The sequence below is a fragment of the Caloenas nicobarica genome, chromosome 1 (assembly GCF_036013445.1).
Source record: "Caloenas nicobarica isolate bCalNic1 chromosome 1, bCalNic1.hap1, whole genome shotgun sequence".
NCBI classification, from domain to species: Eukaryota; Metazoa; Chordata; class Aves; order Columbiformes; family Columbidae; genus Caloenas; species Caloenas nicobarica.
In genome coordinates, this window is record NC_088245.1 from 137292144 (window position 1) to 137317776 (window position 25633).

General features: G+C 39.9%; 1 protein-coding gene across 5 annotated transcripts in view; it reads right to left on the reverse strand.

Annotated features, from left to right (window-relative positions):
- Window positions 1-25633, reverse strand: part of NRIP1 (nuclear receptor interacting protein 1) — a 103459-nt gene that overhangs the window by 19063 nt on the left and 58763 nt on the right. For 4 of the 5 annotated variants that reach the window (XM_065647211.1, XM_065647219.1, XM_065647227.1 and 1 more), the window contains one exon: window positions 4159-13054. The exons of the other annotated variant lie outside the window; for it this stretch is intronic. In XM_065647211.1, the coding sequence (XP_065503283.1) occupies window positions 9201-12686 (3486 nt within the window). In that variant the 5' untranslated portion in view covers window positions 12687-13054 and the 3' untranslated portion in view covers window positions 4159-9200. Of the gene's footprint in view, window positions 1-4158; window positions 13055-25633 lie in introns of those variants that run through there. 5 annotated transcript variants of the gene reach the window in all.

A 25633-nucleotide genomic window follows, 5' to 3' on the forward strand; every position in this document is an offset into this window, starting at 1 on the left:
GCCTTCTCTTCCTCTATCAGCAGCTGCCACTGTTTTTGTTAGCGGTGAGAGCAGCTGCCACCAGCTCCCAGCGTCAGATCTCATGAAATTGGGAGCATTTGGCCCCCTGGGAAGCCACCACTGCCCGCACCACCGCTGTGCGCTCCCTCCGGGAAACAGGTGGCGGGACAGAATGGGAGCAGGCAACAGGCTTCCAGCTGGACCACGCCGAGGGTACTTAAACAAACAAAAAATCCCTCTCTCATTTTCCTTCTCTTACTCTGTCCATCCGCTCACACCTATTACTGCGTGTCACTTTCAAGAACTCTTAAATAGCAATTTTTTTGGGGAAAAAAAAGTCTTCGTGACATATACTTTGCTTCTTTCTGCCATAGTAAGCAGCATTCTAAAATAAAGAGCTACTGGGGGTAGAGGCTGCTAGAAATCATCACCTCTCTTCTAAGTATGCAGGCACTATGCAATACCTTGGCTGAATACTTTCAGCAGGAGAGACGAAGATTCTGACTGCATTCAATGCAGTCAACGCATAAACATAGTACCTTAGGCAAATACCTATTTCAAAGCAGGTTTTTTGTCTAAAAACATATATTTTTTTTTCACCTCCTCTGCCCTTCATGGGTCATGACTGGGCTCCCATATATTCTCGAAATGACATGAAAGGAATCGAAATAATAGGGAAGAGGAAATGGAAAAATGTTATGAGAGTTAACAGTTGCTTACATGGGCAGATCACTACGTGCAAGGATTAGCTAAACCAATTCCTTTCAGATTTTCAAGCATACTTACAGACCAACCAGCTAGCTATCGGTACTTCTGCATAATGACCTGTAAGACTTTTTTTAGTTTTGGACTAGGGAGTAAGTAAACTTACCTCAATAATACTCTGTGATTTAAGCAGTGCTACTCAACTATAGATAGCACGTTATCTATGATGTGAATAGATGCATGAAATTTGTTTCCTGGATGTATATAATTCTTGATGCAGATGCTACTGATGACTTTCTCCTTGTGACCATGCTGAATCGAGGAATATGAGATGGGATTAAAAAGTAAAAGGCACTTGAGAATAACATCTTTGTAACTTCCTACTCTAAGATTCTCCTTCCCTTTTGCTTTCCCTTCTGCCTTTAAATTAATTGTGGCCCAAAAGGTAATAGGCCCAAGTCACTGGTTCACCACAGCAAACACAAAAGACAGTTATGCAGATAGATGCAAGCACTGGAGTAGCACATCGCAACTGAAGAACACAGGCTTCCTCTGTGACCAAAGACAAATCATGTGCTGAGCCATTTGGAAGGCATGTGAGGGTCACTGAGGTTTATTTAAAAAAAAAAAAAAAAAGTTTTCTTGCAGACTCAAATGTGAATAACACATTTGGGGAAAAAAATGCACAATTTTAACGGAGGAACTTCCTTCCATCTTCCACAGAACCCCTAGTAAAGCTTTCTCCCAAGTCATGGCATACATGAGACTGAGTGTCAGGGCTTCCAACCCCAAAACATTCTTGAGTTTCGTCTCTTATTCTCTTTTGGTACCAGCGATGAGATTTGGACATGGGTTCTAGTCATGCAGAACTTGGAAAATGATGACGTTTTGCTGGAGTTACAAAGGTGCAGACATACAAATATTAAGAGGTAACAGGAACAGACTGGATGTCTATTTCTATGCCCCAGTGACTGCTCACAACTCATTTGCAAAAGTCACCTTTGAGGTCTGTAGTGAAATTTTCAAACAATTTCTGAGCATGAGTCAACACCAGCGTCAGTAAAGACTGGGGCCAAAGAGCCCCCACTAACTTACAGAATATCCCAGTTTGCCTCCCATTTAGTGAGAAAGTATCCCCACCTCACCAAATTAGACTGGCCAACGAGAATTAAGATCATCTAACACTGTGAAGGGGGACAGAAAGTTATTTCTCCACCTTCGCCAAACGCACCAAGATGCACTAAAGGCACACGCCGAGTTTAATTGCAGAGGCAGGTATCGACCTTATCTAACTGGCACAGTCACAAGTCAATAATGTTCATTTTGCATTCAGTTAAATTCTGAGTAGTTTAATCAGAAAAGTAATCTGGAAATAGCGACAAACCTCTTTATTCATTAAGAGCAAGCAGTCCTTAAAAAGCCAAATCAGTGGGCTGCTGCGAGTTTGGATCAGCATATGCTCTTTCATTAGCAGCATTGGTGTTTACCAGCAGAGAGGATTTTCGTGCCCCGAGTTTGTGTCATGCTCCCTTTGAGTCACTCCAACAATCAAAAGAAAATAAAAGTATTATCAACAATTATTACCTGCATGTCCTAGCCACTGCTCGAGGCTCATATCAAGTCCCTACAGACACTCCTGTGGGTGCATTACATGTCTAATGGGCTGAGCCATGGTGTACAGGAAAACATTGTCATTGTATTCTTCAGTTTCAAAAACCACATTTTTCTTGACGAAGTTTACAGTCAAGGAAGAATAATTTGCTTTCCTTTTCTTATATGTAGATGTTTGTACTACTGCAACAAGCATTTGTACTCTGATAAAGCCTTCCACAATGCATGGGCCTGCAAAACATCTATCAGAGTCCACAACTGTCCTTGATGCCCCCAACGCTAATTTCATTGAGGAGCATAAGACTGGGCTGTCAGGTCCCACGAGCAAAATTGCTAATTTTTTCCACCCACATTTTGAAATCTCTGAAGCAAAAATTTTCTTTATCCAGCAGCTGTTTTGTGAAAAATCATCACCATCACGTGCATCTTTCACTTTGTGAGGAACAAACTGAAGATCAGGAGGATTCTGCACGATCACAGGCCTGCCTGTAAAGAGTTCACTGGCGCTGAAGCATTTGTGAGCCAGTTTATTATGAATTACTAAGCAAATGCTAGTGTTCATTCCGAGTGAAATGTGTCTCAGAATTTTTACACCTGTTCAACATCCTCGTCACTCCACAAGCTGTTCAGCATACTGTATGCTCAACTCCGCAGGCTTGTTCTGGTAGACACAAAACAAGTTTCACTTAGTGTTCCAGCACAGTAAGTTGAATAAATATACTGAAGTTACAAGAGCCTGAACTCTGCACAAATAATAAAATACAACTTGGTGCTATTCAGGTGCCCCAAGGAACTGTCATAGGGCATCATCATGTGAGAAAGACACACTTGTTTTCGCTTGGTTGGTAGAATCAAAACCAAAGGAACCAAGTCAGTGAGGAAGCGTATATTTCAGAAATTATTTCCAAGCTGCACTGCCATTAGAAGACTAGATTTGCCTCTTAGGTATATCGCTTTTTCATGGGGCTGCATTTTGGCTTAGCCATTTATTCCTTAAATTAGGAGCAAGCTGCCTTCTTCGAGAGAAGAGCCTATGCAGAAGCTGGGTCAAGGGTCTTTTCTTCTCTGAAGTACACCTGAGTATCACTGGTGACATTATATATGTACTTTAAGATGACATATTCAAAGACAGCCAGTATCCTATTCCATTTTAGACACCAAACAATCACAACGTACACCTAAATACTTCCGGAAGCCCTAGCTGAGATCTATGGAATTGGAATTACTGTTTTTAAATTAACTATGCACTAATTAACACTTGCACTAATGTTGCAATCCACTGTTTGCACTAATGTGGTAAGTTAACCTAAAAGCTGCAAAATATGATGCAAGTGTACTGTTAAATCTTTGTATAGTCTTCACAGACAAAATGCATTCACTGTTCTACAAGTTTGCCTAAAAAATTAAACTGAATAAAACTAAAACCTCATTTTGTGATAGGGACAAAAGCAGATTTTAGTGGGAAAACACACCTTTCCACCCTGCACAGGGGACCTGAAAAATGTTTCAACATTTGTTTAGAATGATTTTCAGATGAAAATTCCCACTTAGAAGGTTTCCAGTTTATGGTCACTGATTTCAAGTTAGTAAACAGAAAGGTATTTGAATAAAACATAATATAGTGCTTTGTAAAGTAAAGCTGCTAATCTGATTCAAATAATTTCATTTCCAGCTCCTCGACTCCCCATTTCCAGTCAGTAGCCTTGTTGAAGACTATGTGTCCCTAAGTTCCTCGAGATATTTTTGCCAGAAATTTATATTAATAGCACTGATGCAAAGAGCCCGCTAACACTCCAATAACGGAAAGTACACATGAAATAAAGCAGATTTAAAAACCATCAAGACAATGCATTTTTCTCATTTATTCAAATCTTCTGCAGGAAGTAAACACTGAAAGATTTAAAAAAACTTCACACTGCAGTATGTACAGTTTTGTGACATCACATGAGGAAATTAATTTCTAATTAAAAAATGAGACCAGTTAGATAAATTACTGAAGACACATCACAATAAAATTGGTTGTGGTAAAATCCCAAATTCTTATGTATGGCAAAGAAAAATCAATATTCCTTTGTTTTACAGGGATGGAATAGTCCTGGTACATTATTTCAATTACGCAAAATGGAGTCCTGAACTTACATGACTGATTATAGTTGTACGAGTACTTCATGTTTTAAAAGCAGTTTTGCATTTTTTTTTTCCAGACCCTTTTGATTTGAAGCACATTCTTTCACAAAGCTAAAAGACCACAGCAGAAGTCATGTCCAGAAGTGGAATACTGTTGTGTTTTGAACTGACCTGACTTGTTAAGACATTTTTTGCCAACACACAGATGCACAGGGTCCCCCATGCACTTTTCATGCAGCAGGTAATCACAACTTTAAATAAAAGTATTTTTCTATACATTCTTCCAGACTTGCAACTGTATACATACATGCAAAGATTTTAAACCTATGTGATCATATTTACACTTATACATTGAATATACATAACAAAAAAAGGTTAAAAGGTTTTTTCCTTTGCATTAGAACAATACAAAATATGTATTTTTCATTAAGGAAACCACTATTTACATCACCTTTTAAAAACCAATTTCAACATATTATAGGTGTAACAAGTCAATATATTTACATTATATATAAATATATATAATATATACTTACCAGTTTACTCCTCTGTAAGATGTGGCAGAGAACAAACTGGTAATATCATGTCACTGACGTCAATGAGAGCTGTCATACTTTCACCAACATTTAACAGGGAAAATTTAAACCATTCATTTATTTCTTTTAAAAACATTTGTAAATTAAAAATTTAAAAACATTACTAAGAGTAAATGACTAAGAAAAGTGAAAGTTATGGCTGAATTCCCTTTTGATCTTGTAATGTTTATAAACTTCTCAAACTGAGCCGCCTGGTTACGTGGCATCAATGGAGAAGCCCTCCAGCAAAACACCTTTGATTCTGCAGTCCTGTGTTACCCCCCAACGTTTCCTCAAACTTTGGCAGAGAAGACACTAGAAATCTGGTTGTCTCAGTCCTGCGCACTTTCCTCTGGAAAGAAAAGGCATATCTGTGTGGCAATCACAAGTCAATCCCCAAATCTAGCTAGCTTGAGCGCTACACCACCCCTGCGGGTGAAGCGGCACGAGCCTCAAGCAAGGCACCGGGCACTTGGCAACCCTGCCGCTGCAACTGCTCTGCGTGAGGTTGAAGTTAATCCAGGTGTAAGTCCCAAGAGGTTGCAATTACAACTTCGAGCATGGTATAGACACATCCCTAACTCACTTCTTGGCTGCTCCATGAGGTGGAGGCAGCTATAGCCGGGAGATGTTCTCCCCTCCCTCCCTCCCTGCTCCTCTGACGGTGAGATCACACAACAGCACCCATCAATCCTGCACCTCTTGGCCTACACTGCTACTGCTGCCCACATCTGAACAAGGCCCCATTTTCCTTCAGGTCTAAAGGCCCAGATGAAACTTCAGCCTCCTCAGTTGGCAGAGCTATCTTTGAAGCTTCCACTCCCGCAGACTAAGGAGGCATACTTGGGACAGCCGAAACACATATCCTACTAGCAAACATCTACTGCACCAAGGAGACAGGAGTTGCTGAGAATACCAAGTGTTACTCAACAGATGACCTTGGTTTGTCATTCATCTGCAGGGACTGGTGGAAATCAAGGATCTTTGAGCTGCTTGGGAAAACCTGGCCAGCCCTACCGGCCCTTCTGCTGGTGCAGCAAACGCAGCTCCTGCACCCTCCTTTTCCGATGGAAAAGCCCCCAAGGAAAACAATGGTGACTCCTTTTTACTCACCCATGCTACAAGATAAAAAAGTTAATAAAAAGCCTTTGGTCCTCAGGTTTAAAGGCTGTACCTGCGGACAGGGTAGATGTTAAAGAAAACCTCTCTTCCCTAGGGTGGGGTAACATCAGCAATACTGGAGAATTTCATATAGGAGACTTGTCCTCTTGGCAGCCAACTGATAAGCAACCAGTTGGCATGCCCGACCCTCTCTCAAAGGCCTCATCCTTGTCTCGCCTGCTGGTCAGGATTGCAACGGCGACAAGAGGTAAGATTCTTCCATGAATAGCATGTCCTAAACTTAAATTCTTGTGTATTATAGTTTACTGACGTCTGTGAGAATGGTTAATACCCTTCCATCAACATGACCTAAAAAGAAAGCTAAATCATTAACTGGTCAAACTGTTAACATTTTAACTTAAATGTTTTATAAAACTTTAAAAACTAAATGTTCAAAAGTATATAACATAACAATAGACTACCATAGAATAAATACACAGGTAAGCACACTCCTAGACTCCAATATTACTTTTTGTGACTCCCCTCCCTACTTTTCATCTCAGCTTTGTTTTGGTGAAGTTTTTCCAACCAGATTATTTCACATCCGTTCAAGCTGCATTTTTCTGAGAAGCCATTCAAGTAAATGATAGTCCTGTATTTACTCCAAAAACCATCAATTATTCTATATTGTATATATTTCCTAGCTATATACATGTTGTTTCAAGAAAAATAATCAATTAAGACTTTAAGAGACATCTAATGGATGGAACAAATACCATCTTTTTAATATTTCTGCTGGGTTGACTCATATAAAAACAATTCAGTTCCACTGTCAATCCAAAATATACTTTATCTTGTTAATGATTATTCTATGAGACATCTGAATTGTCACTGGGCCACTTACAAATGCAATATTAAAGACAAACAAAATTTTATTTTTATATTATACTTCAGACAATGACATTTAAAATGATATTAGATTTGCATGAAGGTTTTAAAATATAAATCTTCTTTGTACAGCCCATTAATATATTACGCTTCACCCAAATAACATAAAAATATATCTTTAAATCGCTCTGTTATTTCTCATATAAACCAGGGGGAATGTTTTGTATCGGATACTGCCAAATATTTGTGTTCCCTAAAAGAAGGTATCCCCCACGGGGGCCAAACAGAATAGTGGTGCGTTTCCCAGCTGGCGGACAGGAGACGTGCCTTTCAGTAGGGACTGCACTGGAAAGAAGGGAACCTGATCCCAGGCAGGGGACAGAGGACGAGGGGGACGACAGCTCGCTCTGTCTTGGCAAGCCAGCAGTCTGGGAAAAGGTTCTCTGAAACCAAACCAGAAAGGAAAAGAGCAAAATGCCCCATCACTCATCTCTCCTACGCAAACACGGGATGGACAGAAACAGCAGTTGCGTCATGTCATCGGCTCTCAATGGTTAAAACGGCCAAAATTAAAATGTAGCTTTCATTACCTGTGCAAGTCAAATACTCTGCTGTTTGCTGATAGCATAGAGGATTATCAGTGAAATTAGAAACTACGGCGAACATTTGTTTCACAGGAGTAAAAAGTTCAGCAAAACTTGTGGTTGCCAACAGCGCACATAATTTAGAGGAACTGGATTTTGTCCTCCCCTTCTCCCCTGAGACACAAAGGCTGCAAATGGAGTTAACACAGACAGTGCTAACAGGAAAGCAGAGCCACACGGCTCTTCCCCAGCCAGCAATTCTTTAAGGTGTCTCAGCTTTGACCGCAATTTTCAGTTACTCCCATCTCAGGCTGATATTGCCAGATGTTACAAATCACAGCACAGGTGGGGATTGAGGAAAAGGGCAGAGGAGGATTTCTCAGACCTGTCCCACCATCCATTACAGAACATGACAAAACCACAATTTTATCCTCAGTGCAACCTGAAAAATTATTCTAAAACCAGGTTTTCTGCAGTGAAAGGGTAGTGCATTAAACCATGCATCAGCTGTTCAGAGAGTAATAAATATTGGCAGAATATGGATTCTTTTCCCTGGTTGTAGGAAGAGGCAAACACATTTTTCATTAAAATCCTATTCCATCTTTCAGCGGCAGCCTGATGTGCTGCTTCAGCGCGGCTAGAACTCTTCTACAGGGGAAGCAGGATCCACTTCACAAACTTTCCGCCTTTTTCCTCACCAAGTATATGTACTAAGCTTTCTTAATCACACCACTCCAAGAGGCATTTTGGCTTTCCCCTTTGAAGCAGGGAAGTGGCAGGAATGCACTGACAAAAGGACTCATGCAGTACATGCATGGCCTATGAAAAATCTGCCTTTTGTATAAAAACCTAGAAAAAACCCTTAACTGTAACTAGTAACTCTTCACTATGGCTAAGGATTCTGAGAAAGGCATTTGTCAAGAGCAGGGCAAGGAAGAAAAATAGATTTTTACACCACTATTCTGGCAGAACCACAAACAAGATTTAAAAATAACAATAAAAATTTTGGAAGCACTAAAAAATACATTTCGGTGCATTTCAATTATTAACACTGACACAGGTTCTCCAATATCATGAGCTAACACCTTGGACGGACTGCTCCATTTCTTAAAAGTTATTCTTAAAATTTCACAAAGCATTAAAAAAAAAAAAAGTATACTGTCTCTATGCTCAGGCTTCCAAAAAAATAAGGATTACTTTACAGGGAGGGAGGGAAACGCAGCATTACCACCACCTAGGCTGTACGCTTACACTTTATGTTATACCAAAAACTTGCAGATCCAAATAAGACTCTGATCAAAGAGTACTCATAACTTAACCTGATGCATACAGAGATGTCTTGTACAAATTACAACCTTTCTAGTTTCCTTGTGACAATCTATTGTAAAGCAAATTTTATCTACATGTATTTTAAATAACATCACCAGAAAAATAAAAAGTTTATCAAATGAAAACGTTTCAATTCGACCATGCTTTTCTAAAATCATGCTCAATTTATACAGTAGTCAAGTTCATACTCATTTTTATTTTTTCTTTTTCTTTTTTTTTTTTTTTTTTTTAAACAAAGATTCAAAACCAGTGATTGTAAACTCATTGAGGAGGCTGCAGTTTATTCTGGCTCTTTTTTGATTGTTAGCACTTTTTCCAGAAGTCCATGCACTTGTCCATTCACACCATGTTGATGAGAGGCCTTACTCCCCATATGGCTGTTGTAAGGACTTCTTAAGTTACTGAAAGGAGTTTTAAGCTCTGCATCAGATGCCAACTCCTCTTTGACTATAACTTGAGTTGAACTATCAGCAAATGAAGGTTCATTCCAGATTTCTTTGTCATGTGCTTCGTGGCTACTGACAGTGTTGCCGCCTTTCTGTAACATGTAGTACAATATTGGATTGGTTTTGGTCAGTCTCGGAGAGTCTTTTTCGTAATCATTCTTGTCCATACCTGTGATCACCCATCTGATAGGCCCCTTTTCACTGGGACACACGCTATACTGGTCAGATTCGACTCTAGATATTGTGTTCCCCAACTCCCTGTACTCAGGGAAGGGGGAACTGGCAGGACTTTTTACTGCTACAGGATACTGAAATGTTCTATGATCTACACAATTGTTCTGTTGCACAGGGCTTCCCATTAACGCACCCACTGAAGAAATGCTGAATTCAGGTTTATTAATTGTTGCACTGGTTTTGTTTCCTTTTTTCCTGCCCTCCGTTAGTATGTTATTCCTATGTTGTGACAGATCTCTCTCACAGTTTTCTGAGAGAAGCAGCTGTTTCAACACATTAAAGCCTTTACCATCTCTAGACCAACTCCTGTTTTCACTTTCATTACTTGAACCATGACTTACAGCATATTTAAATTCAGCATCACTTCTGCTGAATTTCAGTTCTTGCTGGTTAAGTAAAGGCCCGTACAGTGCCTCAGTAGGAGAAGCGTGATTGTTTGCAGCAGACACATTGATTTTCATCTTTTTTAATGGACTTTCCAAAGGCTCAGAATGAAGCTTCCTCTTCTTCGGTACCGTGCAAAGACTCTTTGATTCGAGGTGTGTCAGCTCATTGTTTCGGTGACTTCTGTCCAGCTCATCTGCAGGGTAACTGTCTTGACTCTGTCTCAGCAACCTACTTAGCAGGCCGTTTTTGGAAAATGAGAAGTCTTGAGGTGAATGAGGCTCAGACTTCAACTCCTCGGATGCGGGAGAAGCAGCTGTGTTCCTCTGCAGTGAATGAACAAACCCTTGAAATTTGTTACCCTTGCACTCTCTTACTTGTTGTGCATTTGAATTATAAGGAACATTGGATTCTTCAGATGGTTCAGTTTTTATTTTCACCGTCAATATTTGCTCATTCAAAGCCTTATCTGTCTGTTCTTGAGAACTTTCATCTCTTAAAAGCATCCTCTCTTTCTTTTCACTTTTACCTTTATTGGGAGTTCCCAGAAGCAGCTGAAGGACAGTGCGCCTTTCAAGGAGATTTTCTATTTCCGAACCTGGAAGTCCTTGTTCAGCGGGTGCAGGCTGACAACTGAATATTTTGTTATTTTCTTCATGCGTACTCAATTTATTCGTAAGCAGAGGGCTGTTCAATCTATCAATCAAGCCAACAGGTTTATCTGTGTTCCCTGCTAGCAGCTGTTTGGTAGCTCTTTGTTCTTCACTTGACATGGAAGTCTGCATGCCGCACTGAGCGAGGTTCTGCAGCAGCTTGCTGGCACTGAATGCCGAGGAGTCCTGGGGGCTACTGTTCCTGCTCAGCTTGGCTCCTTGAATTTCTTTGCTTTTGGAAAGATCTATCAAATGTTTAGATGCGGGATTCACCAGCCTCTCTGGCTGGATGCCGCAGGCATATGGTGGTGAGCTACGCTTGATGGCTAAAGACTGGTGCGAGAGATTTATAGGAGAGTCTGCTTTTGTAGAAGCCAGCAAAGGTGGAGTGCTTAACGGAGTCATTCGATTTGCGCTGGGGCTGTCAGTAACAGGAGTCCTTTTACCAGTCTGTACAGTGAATTTTGCCACATCAGCTGCACTGTGTGGTCCCTGAGGGTCATTATTCTTGTCTACCTTTTCTTCACTCTTATGCCCAAGTAACAGCTGAAGTAGCGTTACTTTCTGATGGGGATTCAGCTTAGAAGCTTTCGGAGTGTCTTTTTCTTCCTTGACCTCTGGAGAGGAAACTTTTGGATTCCAGCTATGAAGCAAGGACTGAGTCAGGTTATCCAGTGATGCAGGTGGACCCGCATCTGGTTTATCTGTCCTCTGTTTAAAGGATAGGTCTATAGGAAGACAGTTAGAATGAGAGCTTTCATCATCACTGCTGTCATCTTCTGTAAAACTAGGATTGTTGTCTGAATACTCATCAATAGTCGTCGGTGTGCTGCTGTCTTCGAAAATGCTGGCTCTCTCACTCTGTTCGTGCCCTTTTACATGTTTGGTTGTATTCTGGCTTTTCAGTAGATGCAAGAGCAAACTGTTGCTGGGAGAGGTTTTCAGGTTACTCCTTTCCAAAGTACTTTTGTATCCCACAGTTTTGGGAGGCGAATGCATGACTCCCACTGAACTCTGAAATGGTGCCACATTGCTTTTGCTAGATACTGTTTTGGTTGAGGATCCTGTCTGACCATTGAGATGGCTTGTCATTCCTTTCGCTAAACCGAATTGGCCAAGATCTTTCTGAGCGCTTTCTTGTAATCTGGCCATAGCTGCAAGTCTCTCACTTGCTACTTGATTTGCGTTTTGTGCTTTTAAAGCATGTTCCCTGGAGTACTGCTGCAAGTGAGCCTCACTTGAAAGGAGCAAAGCTAGCTGGCTGCACGCTACGCTGGGCTTTGGTGAAGCAGCGGGACTAGATCGTTTCTCGACCATGCTTGCAACAGCTTGTAACCTTGCAGCACACGACAGCGGCTCATTTATCACTTTAGGTCCGCTCTGCGCCGCATGAGGAGATTCTATAAACCTCTCCTTGGGCAGGTTCTTCGTTATATCAGGCAGGCTGTTGTCCAGCTTCTGATCTTTTACTTTGCTCTTCTTCAGCAGAGTCTTCAGGTGACTGGATGCAACACCATAGCACCTTAAATCTTTCTCCACTTGTAAAGAATCATGGCTAAGGGAATACCCTTGCTCCTTAAGGCTCTGCCTAATCTGCTGTGACAGAGCAACACTCTGCAGCCTGGAGCTGAAGGACTGAAGCAAAGAGGCAAGTAATGTGCTATCCTGTTTGCCTTTAGGCACATTTTCAACCATGCCAGCTAACAAAGCTTCCTTTTTTCCATCTAAATCCACAATGGAATCAGACAACCGCCTTCTCTTTGCTGCATTCCAGTCTTCAGAAGACTGCAAGAGTCTTGCTTTTTTGAGGTGCAGCATGCCAGATCCCCGATATGTGTTTGTGTTAAGAACTGGACCATTACTTTGACAGCTGGGAAATATATTTCCAGAAATCTTCAAGCTTTGATCCTCCCCACTGTGCCCAGTAGACTTTTTGTCAACTGCAGTACCTGAGCCTCCTGCTGCTTGATGCATTAGTAATCCCTCTAGGTAAGTTAGAACAACAGAATCCTGGTGCATCTCAGAGCCAAGCTCTTCTCCATGAGTCATGTTCAATAAAAGTTTCCAAAAGGGCTCTGGTTCTATTCACTTCAAAGACTAGTTTTGCTGTAGCTTAATTGAGATGCAGACTTAAGAAATAATAGGTAGATGTCTATAGTGTTTTCTCACAGACTTTCAGAAACAACACAAAAAGTCATATTCCAAGCCGGCTTCTTCCAGTGTATACTGTTTGATGAGCCAGGTTTCCAAGCATATCGATCTGCTGATATCTAGGATATTTGTCAAAGAAGTCTAGGAGAAGCACTCAAAACGTGGTTCCACAGCAATAAAGTTCCATTAAATAATTGCCACCTTCTTTCTCCAGGAAGCCAGCTTGTTTTTCATCTTTTTCCATCTCCATCAAGCACATAAAATTCCTAAGTGAAAGAAAAAAAAAAAAGGCAAAAAAACAGAAAGAAAAGATTTAGGATAAGATCTTATTGTATAACTTTTTTTTTTTTTAAACACACTGTCTTAGACAGAGATTCAGGGTATCTAAGCAATAACCACATTCCAGAATAAATTAAAAATCAGGTAATGGGCAAAGTACATAGTAACTAATTTGAAGAACTTTATGAAAACAATTAAGAGACAGAAAATTTCATACAAAAATTAAGCTTAACTATCATATGCGTAGCTACTACAAGTGTTCATCTAATTTCTCTTACAGCTCAAAGTAAGGAATAGCAAACATTAAAGGAAAATCTTAATCACTCTCAATGTATTTTTAAAAAAATACATTGGATTTTATTTCACAGTTGCATCAACCTTTCTTTTTATTATGTAAATAAAGAGGACACACAGACTATCGCTCCAAAAGAGAATTAATGGGAAAAGGCATAGCTAAAGTCAACATTTAGGTTCATGTTGAATCTGTTTTCAAATAATAGAATAGGTAGCGTCATATAAATAAGCACATTTGTGTTTGGCATGTAGGTGATATTGCTAAAAGTAGAAACCAAGTTGCCACTGCTGCCCAGGACTAACTAGTAATGGAAAATCTAGTATGATAGCACAACAGGGAGGAAATCTGTTGTTCTTACAACTCCCAACTACCACAAGTCATTAGAAGAATCATGTGATAGGAGTGGTGAAAAAGATGCTTATGTTCCTGATATAACATAAACCCTGATGTCAAAATCCTCCCTCTTTGCTGGAGGACTTTTACCTTTACATTCTTTCCATGTTTTAAACATATAATAGTAAAAAAAAAAAAGCAGCCCGGGTCCTCCTTGAAGTCTTGTTATTTTCAAAGAGCGTAGAACGTCTCTACTCAATACTTTCTTCGATGAGGCAGAATGCTATAAAAAGCTGTTTAAAAAGCACAACGGTAGTGCTTATGCTAGATACATTTCTTCACTTTTAGTTCTATTACTGGTCAATGACAGCATGAACCGTTCAGTCACTACAGTTTGATATTGAGATCATTACACCACACATGCCTAATCCTTCACTCATTCTGTTCTAAACTGACATAAATATTCAATATGAGCAAAGCTAAGTGTCTTTCCACATATCTAACACTGCAATTCGCTTTCAGATTAAAAGCCCGTTGAAAACTTGTATTTACAAGTTTAAAAAGGATGTACGCAGATGAAATCCTTGCCTCTTTAAAGTGAATTAATATTTTATTATCGATTTCCAGAGCCTATTTTTAAAATCAAAAACTACAGGCAACTAGAAGTCAGAAAAATAACCAATCTGAAAAAAGTAAAGAATCAGAAGAACAACTAAATAGCTGTAACATTAACAGCCTATATATCCCCCTGTGCCCATGCTCCCTTACTAGATTTTAAGTTGTCTAGAGAAACTCTAAAAACTGAGATATCCCAAAAAAACCCACCAAACCACAACAAAAACCCACCAAAAACCAAACAAACGAGACCAAAATAATAAAAATCCACACACACAAAGAGCAATGCATTGTAATGTAAATGTGTATACTCATATATCTAAATATTAAATGAAAAGCTGGTAGCTATTGTTGGGGTCTCAGCACTTCTCTCCGAAATACATGTCTACATTAACCAACATTTACACAATTACCTGGAGAAGACACAGTGTTTGCTCCAATATATAACTACAACTTAAATGTGGATTCACCTAATTAAAAATTACTGATCATCTTAATGTTCCTTCAAAAACCTGTGCACCTCCAGGTGAGCTTTTGCAATTACAATCCAAAAAATCAAATAAAATCACAAGTAACAAATCCTTGGGAGAAAAAAAAAAAATAGAAAAAAATTTTAAAACAAACAAAAAAAAAAGAGGTTTCCAATGAATACATCAAATATTCAGCAACTGCAACATCAATACAGCTAGACTTATTTTCCTCAAATATTTGAGAGTGCAGTTTATCCAGAAAATACAGTTTTCCAACTTCCAAAAAGAAACTGTTTATCAGCAGCCACATTTTCATATTTCAAAAGGGAAATAAGCTAACAGCATGCTCTTCTTAAAAAGGAGTGAGTTGCACTTGATACCCTGTGTTTGTGTTTAAGAGAATAAAATTGAATTTATTTCAAGATTTCTTACTATCTGATAACAAACAAGCCTTGTAGGTAACCTTTGAGATGAAGTCCAAACAAATGCAGCATTAAGCCAACATTAAGTCAAACTTTACTCATTACAGCTCTGGGTAATTAAAGAAGACAATGCATAAATGCAAATTCTTTGGGTACTCAAAAAGCCTGTTGCAGGAAACGACACTTGTAGCCAGTACAGTTTACACACAATTAACTACTCTAAGAAGTGTTTCACCACTTTTTTTTTTTAATTACTCGCTGCTAAAGAAATATTGATAATTTTACAGAAATTGGGTTGATGCAAAGGAGCCTTCATTAAAGAGAATGAAATCTGAAAAGCACTTAACACATAAGGAATGGGACATCAGCGATCCTTTTAAAGAGCCTGTTCTGACCTAGTGCTGCAACAGGTATTACAGTGTTATAAAACCTTGCATGACCTACTGTACAAAACACAAATGTGATGAAGTCATCTGTCAAAACTGAAATGACATTTTAAAAAAAGAAGACTCTAAACCTACACCTTATTTTGATGGAAAACCAGGTAGTAATTTTCAGAGTCTGAACGCAATCGCATAACTAAGCATTTCCAGCAAGTTTTGAACTGAGTATTCTTTCCTTCCACTATCTGAAGTGTAGTCATGTGGAAACTGAACCAGCTTTGGAAATTAATGGTTAGCTGGCCACTAAGGCAACATTCATCAACCTTTTAAAAACATACAGACTGTACCAAAGAATTACCCGGGATCAACTGAAATGTTAATAATCTTTCTCTCTATTAAATATTATTCCAGAAATTACCAGAACCAAGGGAAAACAAACAAACCAACCAACCAAACAAAAAACCATAAAGAAATAAGGCAGAAGAAAGAGAAAGGAGAAGCCACACAGCAAGAGATCTCGTATATCCCAGTAAGGGCTGAAGTAAACCTATTGCAATTAGCCTCTAACTTCAACCTCTAACATCTATGAAACTCTAGAACTAAAAATCATATTCAACTATTGTGACAAAATACATTTATAGAGTTGACATGCTTTCTTGACCACGTAACTACTGTGTATGCACCCCTTTTTGTTGCTTCAACTATCTTCTCCCAGACTTCTGTATCCTAACAAATAAACAAACCCCTTGTTTTGCAGAGACTGTTTTGCGAACCTCTGTAAACACTCACCAACCACAGCTCATTAAGCCACGTTTACCTAGACAAAACTAAAGCTGTAGCAGGACCCGCAGCACAGCTGCTGTAACCTGGGGAGACACTTCTCAAGCAGAGCACACCATGGGAAATCAGCCCCACAGCCTTTTAAAATGTACCTAGGGAGAAACTGTGGGCAGAACAGGGAAGAGAATATTGAAACATACACTGAACAGTGTATGTCCAGAATATTAATTCTGCTTTTGCAGTTGGAGCTTTTCTTTGTTTGCACACTACAGATAACACTCAGCCAAAGATTTTTAAAGAATGATAATGAACTTTAAGATTCTTTATTTACCATTGTTGTTGCAAAAGATACGGAAATCTGAGAACACATCTGCTAATAGGTTAAACCACTACAACATCTGAGCCAATGGCTTTTTACTCCTGAGTATTTACTTATTTTTAAAGAATTCTTTGAATTAAGGAAGGCATCAACTGTAAAACCTAATTGGAGACTCTAAACAAACAACAGCCTCCTTGTTAACCCAACAGATATTCAGCTGCTGCCATTAAGAAATTAAGAACAGCTCACAATTTAAACTAGCAAAATGACATCCATAAGACATTCTCCCAATATCCCAGACTAGTATTTCTAGTTAAATCCCTTAGCTAAATGGAACAGAGAGCCACAGAAAATTAACACCACTAGACTAATATTATTTGAGTAGGAGGGCTACACAATCTAATGGAAATAACTCATAAAACTTGATAATATCAAGTTGTCTTCTTCTGTAGTCTTAAGATCTTATGAAAGTCTTATAGAAACTTAAGGTATTTGTTTAGGAAACCAGCAATGGCTGGCAGATCACCCACATGAGCACTTATTAAAAGAGAGATTATCCAAACTCATGAACATTATTAGAATAATAGAGGTTGAGATGTGTGCATATATACACATAGATAAAACATTTTTATCAACTCCATTTCAGAGTTCTTTAACGACTAGTAAATTCCTGAAGTAATTTTATGTTCCATTTTTAAGTTGAGTCAAAACATGAATTTGTAGAGTTGAAATCAAACTGGTCTGTGAAATTAAAATCTTTAGTTATTTAATAAATTCAGCATTCTAATGGTTAGAAACTACTGGAAGAGCCAGGAAAACTCTCACTAGGCTCACTGACTTCCCGTTCTCATATTCCCAAATGTAAAGGCTACAGCCCACCACATCAACGAAAGGCTCAGACAGTCATTTTAATTATCACAGATTTGAGGAATGCAGTACAGTGATTACAGCAGCAGCTTGGGATCCAGGGGTCTAATTACTCACCGTGCTGCAGACAGGCAGTCTGACTTCTGGCTTTACTTTTACATACCCTGTTTTCCCAGATGGAGTAATAATACATGCAAACTTCAGAAAGATAATTGAGGATAAATACATTAAATGCTGTGTGTTGCTCAACAGCTCCAGGAATAGCACTAGGTACCTAAAACATAGGATTTTAAATTATTTCCCATCCTTATAACTGCCTGATGTGAAATGCTGCAAAGCACAAAGAAACTAAGGTCTCCAGAAAAATTCCTTGACGCACTGGAAATTGCAGAGGAATCTTGCAGTGAACTGAAGATGAGTGTGGAAAATGAGACTAGCTGTATCAGAATTATTTTGTTGTTTAGCTCAACTCATTCTTTGATTTTAGCAGGCAGGCAGGATGTATTCAGTGGTGGTATAAGCACTTCAGTTGACTCTTTTTGCTAAGGTTGTAAGCACTGAAACAGGCCTCATTCAACAACCCACAGTACAAAATCCACAGAGCTGTAGAAACGTGCAGGTACTTACACAGCACTTAAGCGTGTGCTTTAAGAGAATCAAGTATTTAAGTGCTCTGCTAAATCCTCGCTTTATGTCAGAAATCTATTGAGATGAATGGAGCAGCTGAGACCTCTTCACAGTTTTGATTCAGGCCCTGAGAAATTTTGAAGGTTCCCTTTGCAAGTGTAACTTAGAAAAAGACAAAAAAAAAGCAAAAGTGATCAGATTGTGGAACAAAATTCAGCAATAAACGGGTGAATTCCTCCATGGTTGCATTCAAAAGATCTTGGGAATCAACAAGCTTTTTTTACAATAAATTTATATTAAAAAAAAAAAAAAAAAAATCAAGCTCCTCTCTTACAATCGTAGGATATCACTTTGAGAAATTAAAAAATAGGCTTCTTCCCAGGAGCTTGGCATGTTATTCACTCCTTCGTTCAGCCTACCGACTGACTCCAGAAGACATTTTAAACATGGAAAGGATAGCCTGTCACTTTTGAGTGGCTCGGTCAGAGAGGGCACAAGGGGAATCGTGTTGCAGCAGAAGCAGGAGCCCCCGCTGCTGCCAGGATTTTGGGAGAGGACCCTGCCAGGGAGTCGGCATCCCCCATCCCAGGCAGGGGTGATCCCGCCGGGCTGGCGTGGTCCCTCGGACTCGGGCAACACATGGCAGCATCGCTCACCTGATAAAATACCCGCTTCAGATAGCGGCGGGGTTTGCAACAGCCATGGGCTTCACGGCTAAATCCTGTGCTAGCACATGAAATGGAAAAGCTCTTTCCCTGTTGTTTCGTCAAGCGAAACACAGTCCTGACCTCACTTCCTGGAGAGACATTTTAGACAACAGAAAGGGATGTTGTTTTGTCATTATTACAGGTGGTAAGGGGACGGGTGGAAGGGAACAAACTCAAACCAGCCCAATCAAACCATCTCATGATCTTCACAGCTTAAGTGGTAGGATTTTGGCAAACACTGCAGAAAAGCAATTCCATAACAATGCTATACCTCAAAGAAACGCAAAATCTACCATTTTGTATAAGCACAGAAACCCTGAGTAACTGAGAAGTCCTAAGTCACATAAAATGGATGCGAACACAGAAGAACCAGCAGCACAGCGGACAGAAGAAATGGTTTTTCCTGTGTGAGTAAGATTTGAGAGACCACTGGACTGAAATGGTAGTGAACTAACAACTGAGTGGGGAAAAAAAAACCCCACCACCACAACAAAACCTGAAACAACAAAACAAGCAAACCCAGAAAACCACAACACGCACAAAAAAACACTAAACCAAACTGTACTGGCTGTGGAGACTACTTAGACTTACTTGGGCTTTTAAGAGACTGCTAAAATATCACCGCTAATTACTGTCGTTTCCAACTGTGGCCCCAGAGGCGCATGAGGAAGGGGAGGCTGCTCCTACGTGTTCCCTCTGGGGTGTGGAAAGGGGGATTCAGACACCTCATCCCAGCGTCCCTCTGCTCCTCAGCTTTCGCACGGGATTCTCCGCAGTCCAGGAACCTGTGACTCACCCAGACCATGCAACACCGCCTCACGGCAACGAGGAGCTTTGGGATGATACATAATATATATCAAGGGGGAATATAATATCTCCACTGTCTGCTTAAATGAGGTGTGGAAATGTCAGAGAGATTTTCATATTTATCCGGAGGGCCTCTCGGGGAGGTGGCAAGGCCAAGGCAGGCCGCGCACAGCTGCGCCCATGCCAGGAGAACCGCGGGAGTCAGAACGCCTCAAACTCGGCGGCAAAACATTTTTCACGTGGAAAAAAAAAAACAACAAACCAAACAAAAGCCTGAGCGATGCTGGCTGTACAGCAGCTTTTACCCAATCCTGGGGGAGCACATTGCAAAGAAACACCCATCCAGCTCTGATGCACGGGTCTCCCCAAGAGGGGACATCGCGAGCGTGAATGACGACAACCCGACAACGGGGTGCTCGGAGAAAAAGGCACGTCAGGAGAGAGCTGTGGCAGCTCAGGTGCCACAGTGCGTCCAGCCTGACGGGAAGGGACCCGGGTGGAGGTTGTCCTGCCCCGAGAACTTGGGCATTTCAACACAGCACTGGTCTGCCACGACTTTGTCCAATGCTGGCACTCGAACCGTGTCAGCGACTTCTTCCAGAAGGCAGCACACAGCTTGCACAAGGCTGACACGGCTGCTTCAGTTACATGCGATTTATGTTTTTGAAGCTTACTTCACAAACCTGCCAGTAACGCAGGGAAAAATTCAAAACCAAAGAAAATAAAGAAAAAAATCCCACCCAAACGGCAACAACAACATCCCAAAAAACAAGCAAACCCCCAAAACAGCTGAAGTAAGTCTATGTGGAGGGGGAGACAGGGGACGGACACAAGTGCCATAAAAGCTGAGTTTGTGAAAGCCTTAGCAGCAGCTCTCAAGGTTTACAAGCCCAACCCTCAAGCACTGCACACAGCTTAATCCAAACCTGGCCCACGTATAAAAACCTCCTGCTGAGAAGTTCTGCTAAATTCAGAGATTAATCACACATGTGGCCACTTTTCATGCTTTTGCCACTCTTCAAACAATAACTAATGTCAGCCTACCTTAAATTAGTATTTCTTATTCTAACAAGAATTGAGCATCACAGAAATAAGTTTTAGATGTGGAAAACCTCATCCTGTTCATATAACTTAAGATTTACACCTGTAACTGAATGGCTCACAGAAATTTCAGTCAATTCCTTAGCACAGATCCATGCGCGTACATTATTCTTACAGATAGTGCTCAAGGAACATTGCTATTTTGTTCTGTTCAGTACTGTAAAGGGCATCTTCCAGTTCATTTCTTGATCAGGATCTGCTAACACTCAGACATGAGGTTATAAACACACTCTCTGCCAACTCTTTGCCAGTTGTAGTATAAAGAGGAACAGACGTTCAACCTACAAATGCCACCTGTGAAGGAACTGAGTATTTGACATCTAAAGCTGCCCCACGAGTCACTGCTCAGCGATCTTCTGCTATTGAAGATAAAAAGAAACTAAATAATAAGGCAGAAAAGTTACACCCCACCCACAATAAGGACAGAAATCCAGAAAAAGCGCACATCACTAAACCTCAACAAACCTGGGGTAATGCATTGATCAAAGCTCAGATGTACGGTGAACAGAAAAGGCTTCTTTTTAATTTAGTCTTATTAAAGAAATGAAGAGCAAACAGGCACAAAAATTTATACCAAGACCTGTTTTCAGGATAGAGGAGTGCATCATAAACTGCTAGGTACAACAGAATGGACAGAGGATGCTTCTTTCCAATCTCTGTAAATCACTTACCTATAAATAAGCAATTAAAAGGAAACTAACAACCAAATTCCCTTTCCCTCCAACACCTACCAAAATAAATCACTGATTATGCATTTAACTATGTCAGCTCCAGAAGAATGAAATTTGATTAATATACAGTGAAGAAATCAATGTCCTCTTCTGGACAATCATGCTTTTGAGTTATGATCGATGCATGCAGATAATGCATTTCCATACAACTTTGACCTTCTGCTTGTCGGAAGAATCTGAAGATACAGGCATTTATCCACAACACTACAATAAAGCCGTGTATTTCTTGGATTTGTTGGAATAACTGTACATCTTAGGTGATTTGTCATACATCACTTCGCTATTTTAACCAGGAATCGGTTTCAGAGGCCAAACTGCAATGAAGCACCAAAACATAATGCACAGTATTTATTGACAGTAGTAGCTGCGTTCCACTTGGGACAAAGCATCTCATGGTTAGTTACGGACGAGAGCTGCTTCCTAGACTTTACAACAGAACAGGCTTCAGCTAACTGAACACAAATACACAGTAATTCCATAGCAAGGTGATGTATAGCATCACAGTCACAGAGTGTTCAATTATATGTAAAACCCCATAAATCCACATTAAAGACCCAGATGATTTTTTTTTTTTTTTGAGTGGAAGGACAATACAGTTCCTATTGTAATGGGAGATTTAACGCTTATTGTAGATGAAGTTTCTAAAGGCTACAGACACAGAAAGGGCTCATATGATTTTGGTTAAGTGGAAAAGGAAAAAATCTGCATTAGCAAGAAGGTTTCTACTAGTTCAGTTACAATAAAAAATAAGATATTTATTTCTCTCTAAAGCGGCAATAAAAACAAGCAGAATTAAAGACAGAACATAAGCACCAACTTTAGTGAAACCTAGGGAGGAGATGCTAAGAACATCCTGCTAAGAATATTACAGAAAGTCCTCATCTTACTACTCTGCCAGAATTAATCTGAAAACATTTGTAACATAAATCCCTAAATAAAATACTAAAAGCCTTTTTCAGTCATTTAGATGTATATAGAGATGATCAGTTAGTTAACAATACCCTCAAATGCTAGGAATTGGGTTTCAACTCAACCTTAGTCGTGAGTCAAATCAGAATAATTAAAATACTGACTTTGCTCAAAACTGATTAAAACTGTATTCACTGCCATAAAGCCATGGTAGGAACAGTGGATTGCTGGCAAGGGGAAGTGTTTAACTACCCCTCAATATAAGGGCATACACTTTGAAGTAATTTCTCAAGCTTTATGTTGATAAAAATGATAAGCATTTTAAGAAGAAAGATAACATGCTGTCACAAAGTTGTAGAAAAGAGCTCTTACTAATACATTTTATATCTGTCTTCCATGAGTGCAGAATAGCAAGAAAAAAGTATTTATTGCTACTGCTTGTTCCACTAATATCAGTAAAGCTGAAATGATTGCTCATACCCATTTTAAAACTGTATAAAACAAACCAATACAGATGCGTGACTGATTTCTGAAGAAAGTGTGTGATTTCCTACATCTAACAACATTACCCCGAAAATAAAAGGCCTATTAAAAATAAATCTATTACTCCATACTTGCACATAAGTATTAGCTAATTTGGGGACCATCTTTCATAGTGCCTGTCAAACCAACCACCTCACTAAGCCTTTATAAAGCCATATGCCCCAAGTGTCAGTTACACCAAACAGCCTGACTGCCATGTTAGCATATGGCTAAAATTAAGCCTGAGCTCAAGAGCCCCGCTGAACGCAAACGGGGCCTGTGCAGAGCCCAGCCGCCTGCTAGCGAGCTCCATCTCCGCCTCGAGAAAAATGGCCACCTCAGTCACCAAGAGGACCAACACCAGTAATAGACAAAATAAGCTAGTTCAGAAGCTGCACATTTAAATGTATACAACAAGAAGTTTTGGCTGATTTAAGTGCGAAGTTGCTGCCAAAATGTGCAGCTTTGTCTTGGTCTACAAATCTGGAGCCGCTTGCTCTTGGCACTTTCCTTGCATTGACAAAAGCACCCCCGTAGAAAAGCTCCTACAAAGCAAGTCGGACTAAGGACCTCATCGCCATCAAAAGAAACCCCAAAGGCACTGCCGAGCGGTTGCTTCACAGTTCTCCACATGGGAACGCTGATGTGAGGAAGAACAGAGCGGGGCCTCCTCCTTCCAGTGCTGAACCGCGCTTAGGCCAAATAAAAACAGAGAAAAGCATTGCCACCATTGAGATTTTCCAAGAGGAAACCCAATATCCAGGCAGAATGTCTCTGCTGAATTCAGAAGAGTTCATGGGTGAGATAAAGGTGCCTTTTTAATAAGCATCTCCTGAACAGAATTTAAAAAAAAAAGTCAATATATTCTTTTCACGTCCTCTGAAATCTGAAGAGTGAAAATAGAATAATTTATTCAAATATTTTAATTTTTATATTTTACTGAGGGATCCTGTGAAGCTGGAGTATATATCCTATTAAACTGAACTTAGTTTGTCCACCCTTAAAATAGATTTGACATACAAACACAAACACAAGGTCAAGGTCACAGATCAGCAAGAAAGATTACAAAGAGGACTGATGTAAGAGCTGGCATTTGATCAAAGCTCCTGGATTTTTTTTTTTTAGTACACTTACCAGAAATACCACTACATTTTCTTCACAGTGGAACATTACATGTTTTAAGTATTCCCTACCTCTAGGAGCAGCTGCCCTGTGCTTGTTTATTTTAACAGTAGATGTTAGGCAGTGCATCAAGTAAACTAAAGGCGAACTCTTCTGTTCAATGAAAAGCAAGTGGAAGATACTGCTTTTTGCCATCCTTTTCACGGTATTCAGTTCTGTGCTGATACACATTAAATCACAAAGCCAAAAGGAGAACCCACTCACAAATACAGGACATGACAGTACGACCACTGCTAGAAAATCAGGACCTCAGTTTATAACTTCATGCAGCCCCAGTTACTTGTCTTAATATAGTAATTGTATATTTGGATGCGCACTTCCAAGCACAACACTCGCTCATCTATCCTAATGATCTGCGTGCACAGCATGTATTTCTCAATTAAAAGAAAAGTACTCTTAACACAAGGTCTGTGCAAAACACAATCAAACTAACCTCTTTTGTAATCAGGACAACATTTACCTCCTAGAAAGCTTCTTTAATGCTGAATGCTGAGTCAGTGAGCAGATTAAACACAGTAGCAACAGTTGAAAGACTCATTAAAACTCAGCTGCTGAAAATAGTTAGCAATGAAAGTCATTTACTGATCTACCCATCCATCCACCCACCCACGGATACATTCTCAAAGCTTTAACATGCTGAAGGGATATTTAGCTCACAGGTCACGTCCACCAGACGTACCTTCTGACACTTAAACATGAGCAAGAAAAGGCGTCTTGGGCAACATAATATCGTGTGCCATTCAAAGGTGTGCCGCTGCCACAAAGTTTGGATGCTCCTCATAGTAAGTGGTAATTTAAAGAATATTGTGGCTTGTGCTTTTAGTTCTGAACCCCTACTTTCAACACCAGCACAGCTCTGATGTTAGTCTAGACATGACTGGGAGCAGTTTATATTTAGGCAGAGAGCTATGTCTATAAATAGGAGCGTTCGTGTTGGGATAAAGCTTTTATTGGAATCCATTTGGGGTGACCTGCATAACCCACTTGAATGTGGGCATCTCAAACATTGCCAGCAAAACCTTCATGCTATCACACACCCTCCTGCATCTTGTTTTGGCTGTGTTTCACTGTTTGTTTACTGATTTTTCTCTGTTTAACTTTTGTATAGGTATTACTTTTGCAGCACTCTACCTGCATGACGGGGTTGGCTTAGTTACTAATGAAGAAGCCTTACATGAAAAAGACAAAAAAAACCCAAACCCCCCAATTTAAAAAGATGTCTCCTGTTTGAAAAAAATCCTTCACGGGAATTAGATTGTCACCTTTTTAAGCTATAGTATTGCCTGAGCTCCTAGAGCCAGATACAAATCACTGCTGAAGGTTGGGATGCCCAACACTGTAGGTGGTTTTAGCCCTGATAGTGATTCATCAGATCTTAAAACAGTCACTGGTTTAAGATCACATTGAGTTAAGTCGTGGACCTTGGGGCAATACAATTCTGCTCTTCCTTCATTCCTCCTTTTCTAAACCCTTTCAGCAAAATGGGAGAAAAGCAG